Genomic DNA, 17,601 nt, shown 5'->3' on the forward strand with positions numbered 1-17,601 from the left:
GCTCAAATTGACACCTTAAATGTTCGATGCAGCAATTCAGTCATTGTGTTCCAGAATCTTGTAACATACCATAAGACTACTTTGGAATTTTCCGGAACTATAAGAACCCTGCAATGCAAGGTACGATAATTTGTACATTAACTAGAGATTCCGTTGATTTGGGCTTTCTTTGCTTACCCAAAAGAAAAGGTGTACTAAATGCCCTTATCAGCATTCCAACACCATCACAATTTCTTCCAATCCATTGGTTTAGAGTCTGTTTGGATAGATTTTCAAAAAAAATGTTTTTTATGCTTTACTTATTTTAGAAGTATTTTTTTTTTTTGTAAATAGAAGTATTTTTTTTAAATAAAAAGCTAATACTATTTAGATTTTTTAAAAAAAATTAATTTTTGATTTCTAATTTTTAAAAAAAGCCAAAAAATTTAACTTCCAAAAAAAGTAAATTTTGAATTTTTTTTATAACTTCTGCTTTTTTTAAAACAAGCATTTAATTTGAGAAATACTTTTTTTTCTGAAAAAAAACAACTTTTAAAGAAAAGAAAAACTCATCCAAACAACACTTAATCTATTTCCAGAAGAAGTCAGAGCCTTAACACAACCTTTTAATCAAATCCAAAATCCAAAGTTGATATATATAGTCTGAAAAACAGCTTTGGAATATGACTTTGAGACATTAGTTGAATACACAGTTCACAACCACCGTTGTGATTTGTTGAGGCACAACAATAATTACGTATCTTAATCAGACATGTACATTGTATGATGCGGGCGTTTATATGGACACATTATTTTCAATATATTGATTATGCAGCCTTATATGTATATATATAAACATTATGTCTTGCAGGTTTCAACTTTCAAGGCACTCTTCTCTTAGGTCGCCCTATGAACAATTCCGTCTCCACCTCCTCTTCGTCCCTTCTTTCTGTGACCTGTTCGACTTTTTCTTTACTTATAGACCGCTCTTGTTCGATCCGACACTACAACAATAGAAAGATGTCAAAATCGAGATTTTAATCAAGGTGAAAAAAAGGAGGAGGAAATTTACCCTCTAATTAATTACTTTTATGGATTATGATAGGTACTTCAAAGAAATATTTTGCATTTGATGTACTTTATATGAAACTTGAGAAGATAAAGCCAAAGGAAAAATATTTTCTCATGTTAATTTAATTCATGTCGTAATTTTTAATTTGTGTACAAAATTTTTCTTTTTTTTTTTCTTTTTTTTTGATAAATGTGGGATCCACTACTAGTTGAGTCACAACATTCAATTCTCATGCAACATGAAAAAATCAAATCCAAAGCGAAATCGCTCACTAATGAGATAATATGAAATGAAGTAATGAAAAGTACAACTAAAGATAATAACCTGCTCACGTAAGCGTCTATTTTCCTCAAGTAGGCACTTTTCCTTGAAGTAAGCCCAAAGATCATGTCAATTCTAACAAGCAATCTAAAACAAATAAAATGAAATTAAGATATGTAAGCAATCATGAAAGTAACGTCACCTCTTCTCTTAGCTTCGCAATTCGCTCCTTGAACAATTCACTCTGAGTACAAGCAGCACCAAGTTTTTCAATGTTAGGTAGGTGTCATGGTTATTGATAAACACTTAACAAATATCACAATGCCATAATTAAGTTGTTTTATAGTGTTAGATGCACTGCTCGTTTAATTGAATAATTGATTTTAGGACAAATCATTATTAAGGACAGATGAAAAGGACCACTTAATCTTTAATACACATTGAAAATTAAATTATTAAGAAAGACTACACAAAACATAGAAAAAATGATTCTTAAATTTCACCCAACAAATAAAAACATCTTTATGAACATATTTACGAATGAGTATTTGCTTATTTATGAATAGTTATTTGTTCTTGTTGAGTAAAGTGAAGAAAAAAACTGTTAATCACTATTGCTTGATGCAAAGTGGTCATTTAAGTTTTGAACTCCTCAAGTGACTAATAACAATAAATAAAGTACTATATGTAAGAGGAAATACTCAATTTAGTCTTTTAACGATAAATGAGACATTTGGTCTTTTTAGTATAAATTTGATCCTACAATATTAAAAATGAACTAATTTACTTTATCAATATATACATAGGCATCAATACGGCCCCATGCAAGATCAGGAAAGATCACCAACTTTATCAAAGATTTAGAGCAGGTTTATATGTCACCTACTAAAAAACGATACCTGAAAATTAAACTCAAGCCAAAATTAGTATCGGCATAAGATTCAACTAGGTGTTTCAAAGCCTTCTTTGAGGACTAAATTGATTGTTTATTCTATATGTAAAGATATATGAGGATATGAATAAATTTTGCAAATGACTATGAGTGATTATTTATTTTCATTAAGTGAATATTACTTCTGTGCATTGTTGTTAAAATCTCGATTTATCACTACGATTTTACGTTTTTACGATTTTTTTTCATCAAAACGATTTTACTAATATTCCAAATGGTTTTCCGTTTTTACGATTTTTTACGATTTTTTTACATTACGATTTTACGTTTTACGATTTTTTAATCCCTATCCAATTTTACTTAAGATCTCGATTTTAACAACATTGCTTCTGTGAAAGGTATATTTATTCATCAAATAGAATACAAGTCTCTCTATTTGTAAAAAATTTATATAATCCTTCTTCATATTTTAAATTGGTTTTCCTTTGTACTAAAAAACACTAGAAAATTACAAAGTGATTGAAGCGCACCTTTCTGGCTCTAATTTTGTTTAAGCTGCGTTCGATCTGGTTCTCTAGCTGTTGTAACTCGTCAAGTGCGCATGTATCCAATTCATCTCCCAAAAGCTTCCTACAATACATGAAAATCTCCAATGTTGAGAATAGGGATTTATGTGTTTCTCTCAAAAATCAATCAGAATAAGACCAGTGAAAGTCCGTTCCGAAAACCTTTTAGAAATTTCTAGATGCTTGATCTTTGTTGCTATGCTGATATCACCTTCCTTCATATGCTGCATGTAAAAGGGAAAAAAGAAAAGAAAAAGAAACAAATATGATTAAAAGCTCAATCACTCACCAATAAGTCATCAAATTATATATTTAGATGAACCAAACGTCTAGTGTTACTTTTTCTTCTCTTTCATTGCATCTAAATATTCTGATGAAAAAAACAAAAAAAAGAGCTCGAGTAAGATTTGTTAAATTCTTGCTGGATGATCATATTGATGCGGCAGTACCAAAAGATTGAGAGTCATGTCATGTCATGAAAACGATTTAAAAGCTGCACGTGGCGTAAAATGAACTGAAAGGGAAAAAGATAGTTCTGCATATTTTGAGGTATACGTAAAATTTGGACCTTAGGAAAAAAATTATATTGGGATTCAAAATGTCATTAGGTTACTTGCATATGAACGCAAGAAGAGTTAGTGTATACGTGTGATATTGTTAAAAAAACTGAGACATTTATTTCATGCACATTTGTTCTCAACAATATGTGAATAAATTCAAAGATACAAAAAGATATGAATATGAGATGACACAAATAAATCACTCAAGATTTTAAAAATGATAAATTCCTTTTGCAGAATACTTAATTTATGCTCCCAAAACTGGTGTATAAAATGTGAGCCATAAAGTTTAAATAGGTTAAATTCAAATATGTTGTGTGCAGGTGTGGAGAAATGCAGCAGGCAAATTCTGGAAATTCAATTAAGAGAAGAAGTCCATATAACAAAAAGCCATGGGCCAAAAGAAAATTATATAGATGCATAAAATTAATAATTTGAAATTTTAATTAAGTCAATATATCTGGTATTAAACTCACGAGTTTTGTTTCTGATGCTAAGTCTCATACAGAAAAGTGTATATATAAAGTTAGGGTTTCCATTCTATCATTTAACATGACCACAAAAAATTTTCTACACACAATATTTTGTGGGGCCCGCATGTTTTAAAAAAAAAAAACTCTGGCACGCAAAACGAATCTCTATAACATAACACAATCACTTTTCCTACAACATAACTCTTATAAAACCCATAAAGTTATAATCATTGATTAAAAAATATCATGCAATAAGATTGTGACAAAATATATATATATATATATATATATATATATATATATATAGGACAGGATATTCTTAAACCGGTATAAGAGTTAGAAGTCTTACATTTAATCTTGAGCATTGATCAACTTGTATCCAATGGCTCACATTACTAAAAAATTAGAACCCTTAGACATAAGTGGGATCAACGATCAAGATTGAGAGTGTAACTTACACTGGTGTAAAATGATCCTAATCCTATATATATAGAGAGTTTACATTTCTGTGGCTGTTGTACGTGCAACAATCAAATACTTGCCATATACATACTTGAAAGCATTAAATGCGGAGAATCATAACCATACAAAGGATGAAAGCATTAAATTTGGGGAATCATAACCATACACCTGTCGTTGTTGTACGTAAAGCGGCTGCAGAAATAATTTTACCTATATATATATACATATATATATGTGTGTGTGTGTGTCAGGATCATTTTACATCCATACAAATTGCACTTTTAATCTTGGCCGTTGATCCCACTTTTATCTAATGGTTATAATTTTTTAGTCATATGAGTCATTGGATACAAGTTGATCAATAGCTAAGATTGAATATAACACTTCTTATTCTTACATTGGTGTAATATAACAAATCATGAAGTAATTGAAATTCATTATATTAAATTTTCCAATTCACGGTAATAATTCAAAAAAATTCCCACTAAAGTGAACTCCTCACTTTAGAGAAGTGCAATTTTCAAAACTAGAATGCAAGAAGTTACAAAAGAGTACAGGTATTATATTATGCGTTTGATATCAATGTTTAGGATAATATTCTTTTAAAGGGAACTTGTCTCTAAAATGAGCAAGAGGTAGATACACCATTACTTGACTTTAGAGACAACCTCACTTTAAAGTAACTTTTTTCATTTGTTTATGTTGTTGAGTTGGGCAATTATGAATTACTAGATTACCTTCCCATCAATCACCACCAAATAAGGTAAAATTTATTAATCACGGATCATAGGTTACTTTTCATCACAACCGCTAATCGTTCTTATTCTCTGCAAGTTTGAGCTGTGAAACAAAATATCATATATTGAACATCACTCCCTATAATCCAATCAGTGTAACTCAGTTGGTAATACAGACTGAGTAGGTAGGAAGAGAATTTAGGTTTGATTCCCATCAAATACATCTCTAGGGGGAGCGGGGTTCAAGGAGTTTTAAGTGTGATTAAGCCCCCGATTTGTATTTATACTTGTTTTCTGACCCATACTTGGGTAGGACTAGTATTCAACATTAGAAACTATAGGTATTTCCTATTCAAATCTTGTCTTCTACTAATAAAACCACATATTCTGAAATTATAATTCGTATAAAAAGATGATGTGTAGCAGTTCCATTTAAGATGTTTCATGACAGACACAACACAACTACGTACAACAGCAGGCTAGTTATACAAACATCAAAAGCTGAAGCCGAAAATGTCCCAGTGCAAAATTTATATTGGTTACTGCATTTGGCAGACCCCATAAGTGTATCCACGGATCGAATTTTAGATTATTCTTGACACCCCAACTTAATTTCTCGAAAATCCAGTGCAAAAAAGCAAATACATATGGAGGGCTAACCTGTGTATTTTCTTGTTTTCCTTTGGTGCTGCGATCCAGGTCCTTGACTTTCCTCTGATAGCGTTCGACTGTTTTGTTTATACTGAAGCATATCCCATAGACAAGAGCAACAGAAAGTTTCTTAGGCAACAAAAGTCATTTTCACTTATGACATGTTTTCAATTCAACAAGCATCGATTTAATTGATTGGTCAAAGCATGACAGGATTTATGTGTGTAGTTAGTGAAGTGAAGCATATTCACAAGGAATTGAAGTAGTATTTATCTGTGCTTTTAGCATATTCTTTATGTCTTGAGCTACAAATTAAGAGAAACACTTTAGGCCCTTTCTCACGTAATCCATCCTGCATCTCAATGATGAATTCTAAATCTCAGTTCACCATCTTCAAACATACCCCAATAAGTATCATCTAAATATCCTATTAGAAACTATTATGATGAGAAAAATACCAAAGGCAAAGAAAAATTATTTTGCAACAAAGTAATTTTGATTTAAATACCATATTAGAATAACTTACAAATAATGCTGATTTTAGATTAAATGTTCATCTACCTCCATTTATCAAATTTGATTCTTTATATTTGAAAGTGACACAATCCTTTCCACAATTCATTAATGAATGCCTTATCATTCTTAAGTATCTTTTTTTTTCATTTTTAAAAAGATTTCAAACACCCTTTTAATGTAACTATGTATTTTTTTTTTAACAATTTTACACACCTCCCTTTTAACATATATTCTCCTAGATTCTTGCTAAATTTAAAGAAAACTTATGCAAGGTATAGGATACTCAACAGTTCTTTGTTATTTCTAAAGTTCTTGGGGGTTTAACTTCAATACTGTGCCTCCTTCGGTACATTATTAAAATGGTGCTTAGTGAAGTTATTTACAAACAAAAAAAGTACATTTTTACATATAAAACTTCTCTCGTTCTTATAAAAAACTTTTGCATAAAAGTTGTAAAATATTGTACCAACGAGTAATAGTCAAGTGTTACTTATTAAAAAGGACGTTTTAAAAGCATTAAAAAAATATTACTTTTCCTGCAATCAAATATAATAAAAAAAATTCTAACACCTTACAGAATATCGACATATATAACCTTAACGAAAGTATATGTTAAAGAATCAAACATACTTTATAATTATATCTTAAATATGAAGTAGGTAGAGATCTCTTACCATCAAGCTTGACAATCAAGTTATATGAAGGAACGAACTGTATATAGTATACATCAAAAGCATGTCCATTGAACAATTAAATCTACCCAAAGAATATTTTACAAGAGAACTTGGCTTATAAAACATCATAAAAAAGTCGATTTTTTGTTTTCTTTGTTGGTAACTCGATGAGGTTCTTGGAAAGACAAGTAAACTGCTACAACTAAGAACATTGGACAGGGTTTCTAGTTTAACGCATAAGTGATGAAATGACCGTAGTTCAGACTTCAGACAGATGGTAGATAGTCATTGATTGCACAAGACAATGCCTTGGGTTTCTGTAATTATAGTTCCCACCTCAGTCAATTATTTGAGAGACAAATATAAACAGAAAAGCCCCCAATATATTGGCAGAAAGGGTTTTTAATGCGTAATCCCAAGATTGGGACATATTTTCAGGTAAGTAAACATGCAAACCACAAATATCTAATTAACACACCCCACTAACAAGGATAACTTTTACCAACAGGTGATGCTCGTGCTGAAGAAAGAGAAACAATTCTTTTAAGATGAAATTAAAAAAGAGGAAAATATTATAATATAGTAGTAATTCCTGGTAAACCAAGGACCGGCTCTTATTTTAATGTTCATCTTAAGATTCCGAGTTGGTTGTCAATCACATTAAAACATGCCCTATAATCAAACAACAATTTTTCTGAAAGAAATGAACTAGTACCAACAGTAAACAATTACATTAAAACAAGCCCTTTAATCAAACAACAATTTTTCTGAAAGAAATGAACTAGTACCAACAGTGAACTCCACTGTATTGTGTTCATTGGGTAATTCCAAAGCTGTCTAATTGCTAATAGCTATACTTTCTAGAGGCTCTATGACAAATGGGAAGTTAAAGGCATATTTACCCCTTTCTTTTCTCAAGGTATGTGTGTGGCAATAAAGACTTTAATTATAACGAAGTTGGATTCATGATGAATTCTATAGTTGACAGCAAATTTATACAATACGTTACCAAGTTTTAAATCAATAAAAATAAATGACAGATCGTTGTTTATAGACGAGACCGGAGAACAACTTATGTTCAATTAACAGTATCTTAGGAAAAAAGTACCAAAAACCCGTTTGAAAGAAAATCAGATACGTGTGGCTATATGCATCTATGCCCTTGATAGAGTTTGTTAGCAAACTATTCCTTCAATTTTACTTTATTAATTCAATAATTCACCTTATGTAGGAACTCTTTTCTAACAGTGTTATGGTTATAAAGCCCTTCTCTTTGGTTATCTCATTTCTATTCCAGTTCTTTCTCTCTTCAAAATTGCTATATATTCTATGGAAATGGGACAATATCAATTTCTCTCTTATTCTATATTCCTTCATGGCTAGCAAGAAGTAAATATGTTAGCCATTTAAGTAGTCCATTAACATTCGTAAGGAGATCAAATACCACCACCACTGGAAAGGGATATTGAGCTTTATGGTACGAGCCTACCTATCTAGCTATCGCCCTGGTCACTTGTAGGCATAATACATAGTACCATGGCAGTGTCAGTGAAAGTATTTATTGCTTGATATGATTATATGTATGAACAAATTATAGATGAAAAACTGTTGAAATAAATAACTAAATGGAGAGAAGAGGTTGGGGTTAAGTTTGTGAATAACATACCCAGAACTGGAGAACTCATAGAGTTTCCCTCTGGGAGAGAAGATGATGAGTGCGACTTCAGCATCACACAACACTGAAAGCTCAAAGGCCTTCTTAAGCAACCCATTTCTTCTCTTGGAAAAAGTTACTTGCCTGCTTGTCTCATTTTCAATGCGCTTCATCTGAGTTTTTCCCCTCACCATCCTTTTGTGAAGATCTGAACTGAAATAGACAGAAAATGAGATCTATCTAGTCATCAAGGATTAGAATACAAGTGTCAAAAAACCTCTATATGTTGTTGTTTCCAAAAATAGCAAGTGAATACTGAAAAACCTGACAAAATTTAATCTGGAAGCAATCAATGGAATCTTTTGGTAATCTCAGCCCTGAAAGTAGACTCAACAATCAAGGAAGTCACTGGAGGCCCAATCACAGAAACCCTAGCTAAAAACAGAAGAAGAGTGAGTGGGAGAGAGAGAAAAAGGGGAGGGATGATTGATATTGACACCACCTATATGACCTAGCTTCCTCTTAGGTTTTATTAGCCTATATTTTACTTGATAATGGAGTATATATATCCAAACCAAAAGCCTTGCATAATATAGATATATTTAAGGCAAGAGTCACTAGAAAAGAATCGAATCATTTTATTTTTCTTTTTTTGGTAAACTCAAGAAAAAATATAGACCCTTCCTATATTAAGAAAACTTGGAATAATTGTGCTCCCAATTGCACGTGAATCAACAATGCTCAGCCATTCCTATCAACTATCAAGACTTTGTTTACTCGCTGGAGTAGACACCGACAACCCATGCTTCCGGTGACATTTACTCGGACAGGGCCAATTCTGCAGTGGTAAACAGTTAACAACCCTGTCGGTTGCCGGTTATTTTCGGACAGAGTTGTGAATGAGTGCACGCACATGCACTGGAAAATGCAAGAGAGTAAAAAGGGAGTTTGTCCGTACGAGGGGCGAAACACGTCAGCATTTTCATACATTCACCATTAAGAGAGTGGCCAATGAGATTGTGTTGTGACAATAGTTGAGATTAGATAGGTTTCAAACAGTGTCACGTGTCACCGGCACGCGGGTGGGTGAAGATTGAAGAAGCCTCGTTCTTATATTCCTGGCCCATAAGAAAATAACACTAGTTTATAAGTGGAATGGACCCTCCATTGTACTTTATTTATTCATTTTATATTTCAAGTTTGCTTTTCCATCGGTGGTGACGCAGAATTGGCATCGAAATGTGTAGGTGAAGCTTCATATTTTGGAAAATTTCTTCAATAACTATGGATCCACTGAGTTTTTTATGCATCTTTCATTATATATATTTTATTTTTATTAAATTATTAAAAAAAATTATTTTAAAATAAGGTGAGAGAGTAGTTTAACAAAAAATATATATATATCATATTGTGAATAAAAAATATACCGAAAATTCAATTTATCTATAACATCGAAAATTAATTCAGTGATTCTCTTACTCTTCTTTTTCTCTTTCCTCTCTTCTTATATTGTCGTTATCTCTCTCTTCTCCCGAACTATGGGTGTCCACGGTACATTAAAGTTACTCCGCAGCACAAGAGATATTCTCCGTATGTTGATGGTATTATACCTTTGTGGGGACCATATATGGTCCTTCTCCAAGTTCACTTTCTGCGATGCATCAGAAGAATATTGACTATTCTTTCGGTTGAAAAAAAAAGTGATTTAATTTTCGAATGGAATTTATGGCAAGCAAGATATGGTTTAAAATTTTCAAGAGCATATTTAGCTTGCAATAGGATATGAATATCATGAAATGTGACCTACCGGAGGAAGGACATGTTTCATGCAGGTGTTTAAAAATCTGGTCCGGTCATCGACCCGGTCAAGGTCAGGGGTCATGGGTCACGGGTTCAACCGAGGGGTCACGGGATCACTACGTTGATCTGATTTTATATATTAAAAAAATATAAATATATATATCCTATATGAAAATATTAAAAAATAAACTACCAATCATCAAAGATTCAAAATATAATTAACATAATTCATCGATTACAACCACAAGTTAATGAGATCACTACGCTGATCTGATTTTGCCTCTTTTGATAAAGTCTCTAACAAAGAAAAATTTAAAGGAAATAAGAATGAATTTTTGTTTTTCATCGACGACCATAAAAATTTCATTTAAATGGGTAAATTTTTATCTTTTCTAGAAGATTTATGGCAGCTAGGTGAAGATTGAAGAAGTCTAGGTCGCTGGGACTGAGAGAGAATAGAACGATAAGATTTAGGTTTGCAAGGATTTTTATTTTATTTTTTTAATAAAACGATGTCGTTTCATGAAAAAAAAAATTTAAAAAAAAAAGAAAATATGCAATGACCCCCTTCGACCCGTCTGACCCGGGAGTCACTGAAATCCGGCTGGGTTTTGGGGGTCAGAGGAGTCGATGTGCATATAGGGTCCAACTTGTGACCCCAACCCTCAGAGGGGAGGAGTCAAGGTTGACCCAGGTCAACCGGGGGATGGGGTGGGATTTTAAAACACTGATTTCATGTTGAATTGATAATTTATTTTGAATCCATATACGTGCTCGTAAGTTTTTGGAGATTATGGAATTTATTTATTATAAGAATTTTTTTATAAATAAATAATTTAACATCACAAGTAATTCTTTTGAAATTCTAATATTATTTATTATTATTATGTATACACATCACCTCCCTCACTTCCAACCTCCTCATTATATAAAGTGACATGTCACCATCTATAAATGTCTGCTCCATAGATATCATTAATCACAATTCTTTTTTATCAAATTGTAATTATATTAACCTGATGCCATTTGGCAACAAGAGTAAAAGCGAATAGTGATGTTTATATTTCAAAAATAACTTTTTTTTTGTGCAAACAAAATTCTTATCATTATTATGACTTACAAAAATAATTTAGAGATTTGACTCAAGCAGACATGTGTAGTGTTGTGTAAGTGTATTAGGTGGGCTGGTTGTCAGAAAGGGTTTGTCGGAGTTAAAGTAAAGCCTCTCCTATGCTGTATTAGGCAAAAATAAGTTTGGATAATGGTTTCATGAGACCGCTCCTCCCGTTGTCAATAAGCATAAGACCAGTAGGATTCGGGCTCTTTGACCCATAAAGCCCTTTAATTTTTCAATCTGCTATTTATTCACGGTATTTATAATAAGAGTCATCGAGAGTGATGTGAGGGGAATTCAGCGGTACTGAATGCAGCTACCTTCCCATGTCATTCACATTTTTTTATTTGTTATTTATTTTTTTAATTGAGTGACGCCCTCCTCTTCTGGGACATTCACAGAATTGTGCCAAGTGACACAATCTCATTAGTCCTATTACTGTAAAATTTCGAAAAGTCATAACTTTTAACTCGGGTATCCAAATTAGATGATTTTTTTATTTCACGTAACTTTTTGAGATTTACGCAATGACACCTCATTTGACATATTTTATCTTCCATTAACATAGTTCAAATTTGCAACACTAGTTTCACTTTTTTTACATATTTGAACTATGTTTGTGAGAGATAAAATATGTCAAATGAGGTGTCATTGCGTAGATCTCAAAAAGTTACGTGAAATAAAAAAAATCATCTGATTTGGATACCCGAGTCAAAAGTTATGGCTTTTCGAAGTTTTACGGTAACGAGATTGACAATCCTGTGAGAGCTTCAGGGGAGAGGGTGTCACTCAATTGAAAAAAATAAAAAAATAAAATAAAAAACAATGTGAGTGACGCGAGAGGATGGTAGCGGCACTCAGTTACGCAGGGTCCCCCTCGGGTCACTAAATGACCCCTATTAGTAAATATCATGAACCAAATAACAAATTGATAAATTAAAATCTCAAAAAACCCCAATTGGTCAAAGAGCCGTAGGATTCGTCATGGCTCCGGCGTGTGAGGGGAGATGAGCAAGACTCTGACACTCAAATAAGTATTTGAGTAACATGTGTTGGAAATCGAAATCACACAAAATCGACAAAATAAAAAAAAAGAAAATAGATGAGAGATTGACATAGTGAGTTATCGCGGTTTACCCAATGTAGACTACGTCCAGCTTGTCTGCACTATATTCACATTACCGCTATTCGTTGCAAGTCACTCGATTTACAAGGAGAATATAAATAAGATTAGAAAAATTATAACAGCAGCTATTCATGGGCCCAAGCCCAAACTATTGAGAAAAGCAAAAATTACAATAGATCAAATGCCCACAACAGTAAAGAGCGGGACCAAGTTGCCTTTCTACTAACCCCGACAACAAGGGCCCTCATCAGTATGCAAAATATGAATTATACCTAACAAAATGGAGTTTGTGTAAGAGAAATATAAATATATTGCAAATAATAGTAACTCAATTGGCGCAGAAAATTGAACAGGACGGGTGAAAGCATATGTTTGATCTTTTCTAATATCGTCTTTAGGAGAAGTTTAAAGTCTTAATCTCGAATCCCACCTCAAATCAAACTAGTCGTGAAACGAGGAACCAATTGAAATATAATAAAAGAAGAGAAATATGAATATATGAGACCAGAAGCCTTAAACTCGTAGCTAGGTTGAAGATGATATTGTGGGGCGTGTGACTGGTGAGCCTCTACTCTAAAGAGTAGGGTTTAGCCCTCTACAATTTGTGTGTTGGTGATTGTTGTTTTTGTGTAGATCTAATCATTGTTGTGGCTACCATTAGTCAGACGCTGCACAAAGTTTGCATGACCCATCCTATTAAGCATGGTTCCAAGGTGCTTTATTGGGCCAACTTAATGGACCAGCCATCTAGGCCACGTAATTGTACTAAATAACTCGATGCTACACTTGTTAAAGTGCTGAGTTAAAAGTGCAGTTTTAGATCCTAGATAACTTAATCGAAGGTTTTGGATCTTTCTATAAGGTTTGTGGCTCGATATCTTGGCTTAATGCTTTCGCTATATCTTGATTTTCTTTCTTAGGAGTTTAGTTGATTGTGAGTAGAGGTTTTATTCATCGAATACATAAATTTTGACCCATCCAAAGTATATGAACAGTTAAAAAATGCTGCCTTTATCAATCAAAGGTTGGTTATAAAAACAAAAATTATAACATATGCAATAGAAAGAACATGCCTTTACATCAAACATATAGATCTCACTCAATATAAAAAATTGAGAAGGGTGATTAAGAACATACATTTGGCGCTTCAATCACTCAGTAATATTTGCACGAGAGAAAGGTTGAATCTCTCCAAGCCCTTCTAAGTGGTCCACATTATCTCTGTAAAGGCAACAAAGAACTCTTCTTTTTCTTGATTCCTTACAACCTTGAGTGCTTGCTAGACAATGGAACAATGTAGGAGCTCATGTGTTTGGGTGGAGGAAGAGAGGAAGAGAAGAGGAGACTCATGAGACAATAGGAGAGGGAGAGAGGTGCAACATCATCTGGCAGCTAGTAGGGGTATAAATGGATCAGTTGGCCTAACAAGGCTTACGGCTCAGCCTACATCAAGTCAAACTCGACCAATTACATATTGTTAAATTGAACAGAGTTAGGCCTAAAAAAACCTATTTAGAAAGCAGGTCATAGACTTCCTTTTACATGCTGGGCCTATAAGTCTACAGGTCGGCCTATATCATATTATTTATTTTAAATAAAATAAATAAATTATTATTTTAAAGATTTTGAATAATAAAATAATATTATTTTAATTATTTTTTTAATTATTGAATGTTTAATATACTTAAACAAGCTAACAGGCCTAGGCCAATATTTTTTTTTAAATATAAGCCCAACTAGACTTACAATCTAGATCTAGATCTATACAAGGCTAACAGACTAGGTCAAACTTAAAGTATTTTACACAAGCTTGATTTCCTTAAGGCAAAGTCTAGCCCAGCCCAGTCTATTTACACCTTTAGTAGCTAAAATTTTACAAAAACCTTATACGCATCTTATGACTAGGGTTTGAGTTAATCATCGTTCACCTAACCTTAGACCAAGTGGCTACTCACTTAAGTCCAATAGACCAATACTCTCTCCTCTTTGTCCTTGCAATTGGAATGGACCATAACAAAGCCGAATTATATATCTCACATTCTCATTAACTAGAATAGATCGGGTCCATGCCCAATTAGTTCATACTTCATATTAATCAATCTTCTTCCTAGTTAAGTGAGAATGAGCCAATTATAAAGCTCAATTTATTCTCTTCTTTCTTTAGCATTACATTAATGTAATTGGATTATATCGAAGAACAACAAATCACATATGATAACCCAACACCTATGGGTCAGCCCATCAGGCCCATAGGCTTTCAGCCCAAGGACCAAAAGTTAAATGTCCTCTTTAAATCTTATCTCTTAAGATTCATTTGCCAATTAAGACTCAAAATCATGTTAGGAGTTGCCATTTAGGTGATATTGGTGTGTGATCCATTAGACCAAATTAGTCATTAATATAGACCTGTTTGTATCTTCCTAAACCCAATTTTTCTAATGATCACACAAACCATTAGCAATGCTTTGTGACCCCAAAACTAATCGAGTTGATCAAGTGATCTACCTTACTGATTTAGTTATCGTGGAATCCATCCTTTATCGCATTCATCCACCTTTTAGTTAAGAGTAAGGAAGTAATATCAACTCTGTGGTAATTAAAAGTAGCTTTGTCATAATGAGTCTTCCTTCTTGAACTCTAAAATAGATGCATGAATTTCCCATGATCTCTTATTATAAATAGATTTTCGAGTTCTATGGAAGTTAACTAAATCTCATCGGTTTTGTAAATATCTAATGCTTTATAGGAGATGATGGATTCTTTCATTTTTTTATCTACACTTATAACCTCAAACCATACACGTAAATTGCTCTCCCTGCCCAAAATATGAACCCCAAAGTTTTTCCCTCAAACCAGTGTTTAGATTGCAGTTCGAGCCTTCTTGTCATTTTAAGATAGGACATTTTCTTGGGGTTTCTTTTGGCGGCTGAAATGAATACGTAGAGGTTTTATTAGTTTGTGGCTTTTTGGCCCTTCTGCTGGTGCAAGTAGGGGTGTGCATGGAGTGGTTTGGTTCAGTTATTGTCAAAAATCGAACCAAACCAGTTTTAAACGGTTTGAATTTTAAAGTGAATCACTTTTTTTAAAAAAATCGATCAAAATCGGATTTAAATCAAAATCAGTTATGAACCACAAACTGGTTATCAAGTTTTAAACCGGTTTTATAACAATTTTTTTTTTAATGAATAAGATGCAGATCAATGAATTCATAATATAATTAAATAAATGGTATACATGAAGAAACTATAAATCACTATTTGAGTCACGAGGTCAAATTCGAAAAAAGATCTTATTGCAAATATCCAAGGGTAAAACTATGTATAAGGATTGCCCTTATTCCTACTCTCTCGCTAATCAGGTTTTAATAGAGAATGATGATTTGCATGAACTTAAAAGAGAATGAACTTAAGCCTCCCTAAAAATAACCAAGGTAATAAAAACCACCACTTATACATCTTCTTATACTTTAAATCCGATAACCCACTACAGTTCAGTGTAACATATATACCACCAAAAGTGCCAAATACCAAACTCTTTACTGCAACCATCAAGACTAGAAAACCAAAAATAGACTACAGCAGGAACAAGGGTCTACGAAAGTACATAAAAAATGTATCTAAATCTGAAATCCTTAAAAGCTAAAATGACTTCTGCATCCAAATGGAAAACAATCTCCCCTAAACGTCAAGTAGTAATTTTGCGCATAATCAAAGCTCAATGGATGTTGACCAAATGAAACCTATAAAGCAAGCAAAAATATAGATAAGACACATAACAGAAGATAAACTCAATTCTGCAAACATCTAGAAAAAACAAGATGTTTTAATCGTTGTCGGTAAACACAATTCTAACAATCTGAAGGGTAACAAATTCTTTAACCTAGCCTGACCCTTATCAAATACCCAACATTCAATAGCAATATGAGTATCAAAGAAACACAAATTCTTGTTGTTGCATATAAAGGTAGATAAAGAAGGAAAGGTAACAACGAAAATAAAATAAAATAACCCCACATTATCCATGTATAGATAGATTACAATATTTTCTCCAGATATCTTCCAAAAAGGCATGTAATCTGACCTACCTAGCACCAAACATGCAGGGTCCTAAAAAAGAGCATTCAAGATGATATTCTCCTACAATTGGTTGGCTCAACTAAAAAAACAAAAGACTGAAGTAGGGTCTAACAAAAATTTACCAAGACACTGATAACTAGAAAAATAAAAATAAAAAGAGTCTTGCATGACCAATACACATTGGTTAATCAATCATCAAGAGCAATAGAGGTCGAACAAGCAAGATTTTGTTGGAAAATTATCCCTGTAAAAGAAGAAAAATATCTCATTACTTATTAAATCATAATATCATGAGTACTAAATATCTCAATTAATCTTAGTATCTTCTTACCTTGCTCAATTTTTTCAATCTCCACCAACTCCTCATTTGAAAGCACGAATAAGGGTGTTCCTTTTAACCAATCTTGTGTGCAAACAAGTGCTTCCACCATTTTTGCTGATAAGCTACTTCTATAAGGATCAAGGACCCTTCCTCCAGTACTGAATGCGGACTCAGAAGCTACAGTTGAAACAGGTATAACTAACACCTCCCTTGCAATGTTTGAAAGAATCGAAAATCGATTTGAATTTAACTTCCACCAAGTTAGAATATCCAAATCTTCTTCCTCTGAATCTTCTTCCAAATATTTATTTAATTCGGACTTGACATTTGACTTACATCCAGATTTATTTTGATACCGACTAAGAATTTTGGCTTTACAATCACATTGTGCTTCCTGTGAATCACCTTGAGATCCATTTTCCCGAGTATCATATTCATCAAAAATTGACTTTAGACAAGATTCTAGCTTTACTTTCAAGAAGATTGCCTCGCAACAACAGAAAAGTTCTCCAATGGACCAATCAAAAAACCCTATTTTGCACCTAGGGTCAATCACAACAACTATCAATAACAACATATTCAGATTATCAGGATTTCTCCAGTACTTATCATATTTCATTCTCATCATCTCAGTCATCAGACTTATACCTGCATCACTAGAGTCAC

The 17,601-nt window shown here is 32.9% G+C and overlaps 1 protein-coding gene across 2 annotated transcripts; it reads right to left on the reverse strand.

The window, feature by feature from the left end:
• Positions 1-645: 645 nt before the first annotated feature.
• LOC133293673 (agamous-like MADS-box protein AGL14) lies at positions 646-9,203 on the reverse strand. 2 transcript variants are annotated; one of them, XM_061492274.1, is made up of 8 exons: positions 8,822-9,203; positions 8,510-8,705; positions 5,663-5,744; positions 2,933-2,994; positions 2,735-2,834; positions 1,515-1,556; positions 1,376-1,417; positions 646-983 (listed from the first exon to the last, which is right to left on the reverse strand). In XM_061492274.1, exons 2-8 carry the CDS (start codon positions 8,689-8,691, stop codon positions 861-863), a joined length of 633 nt encoding a protein of 210 aa, XP_061348258.1. In that variant the 5' UTR covers positions 8,692-8,705; positions 8,822-9,203; the 3' UTR covers positions 646-860. The 2 variants fall into 2 exon arrangements, with proteins under 2 accessions (XP_061348258.1, XP_061348257.1); XM_061492273.1 differs by having other exon boundaries at positions 8,510-8,710; positions 8,822-9,202.
• Positions 9,204-17,601: the final 8,398 nt, after the last annotated feature.

Source organism: Gastrolobium bilobum, unplaced genomic scaffold (assembly GCF_033153095.1).
Source record: "Gastrolobium bilobum isolate Gb01-03AN ecotype WA unplaced genomic scaffold, APGP_CSIRO_Gbil_v1 utg762, whole genome shotgun sequence".
Lineage (NCBI taxonomy): Eukaryota > Viridiplantae > Streptophyta > Magnoliopsida > Fabales > Fabaceae > Gastrolobium > Gastrolobium bilobum.

Excerpts from the sequence above, each read along its gene's own strand:
- LOC133293673 (XM_061492274.1), bottom strand. The coding sequence starts at position 8,691 with ATGGTGAGGGGAAAAACTCAGATGAAGCGCATTGAAAATGAGACAAGC. Across the intron at positions 2,835-2,932 it reads CATCTAGAAATTTCTAAAAG|GAAGCTTTTGGGAGATGAAT; the intron begins GTTTTCGGAACG and ends CATGTATTGTAG. Across the intron at positions 1,557-2,734 it reads ACAAAATTAGAGCCAGAAAG|AGTGAATTGTTCAAGGAGCG; the intron begins GTGCGCTTCAAT and ends GCTTGTACTCAG.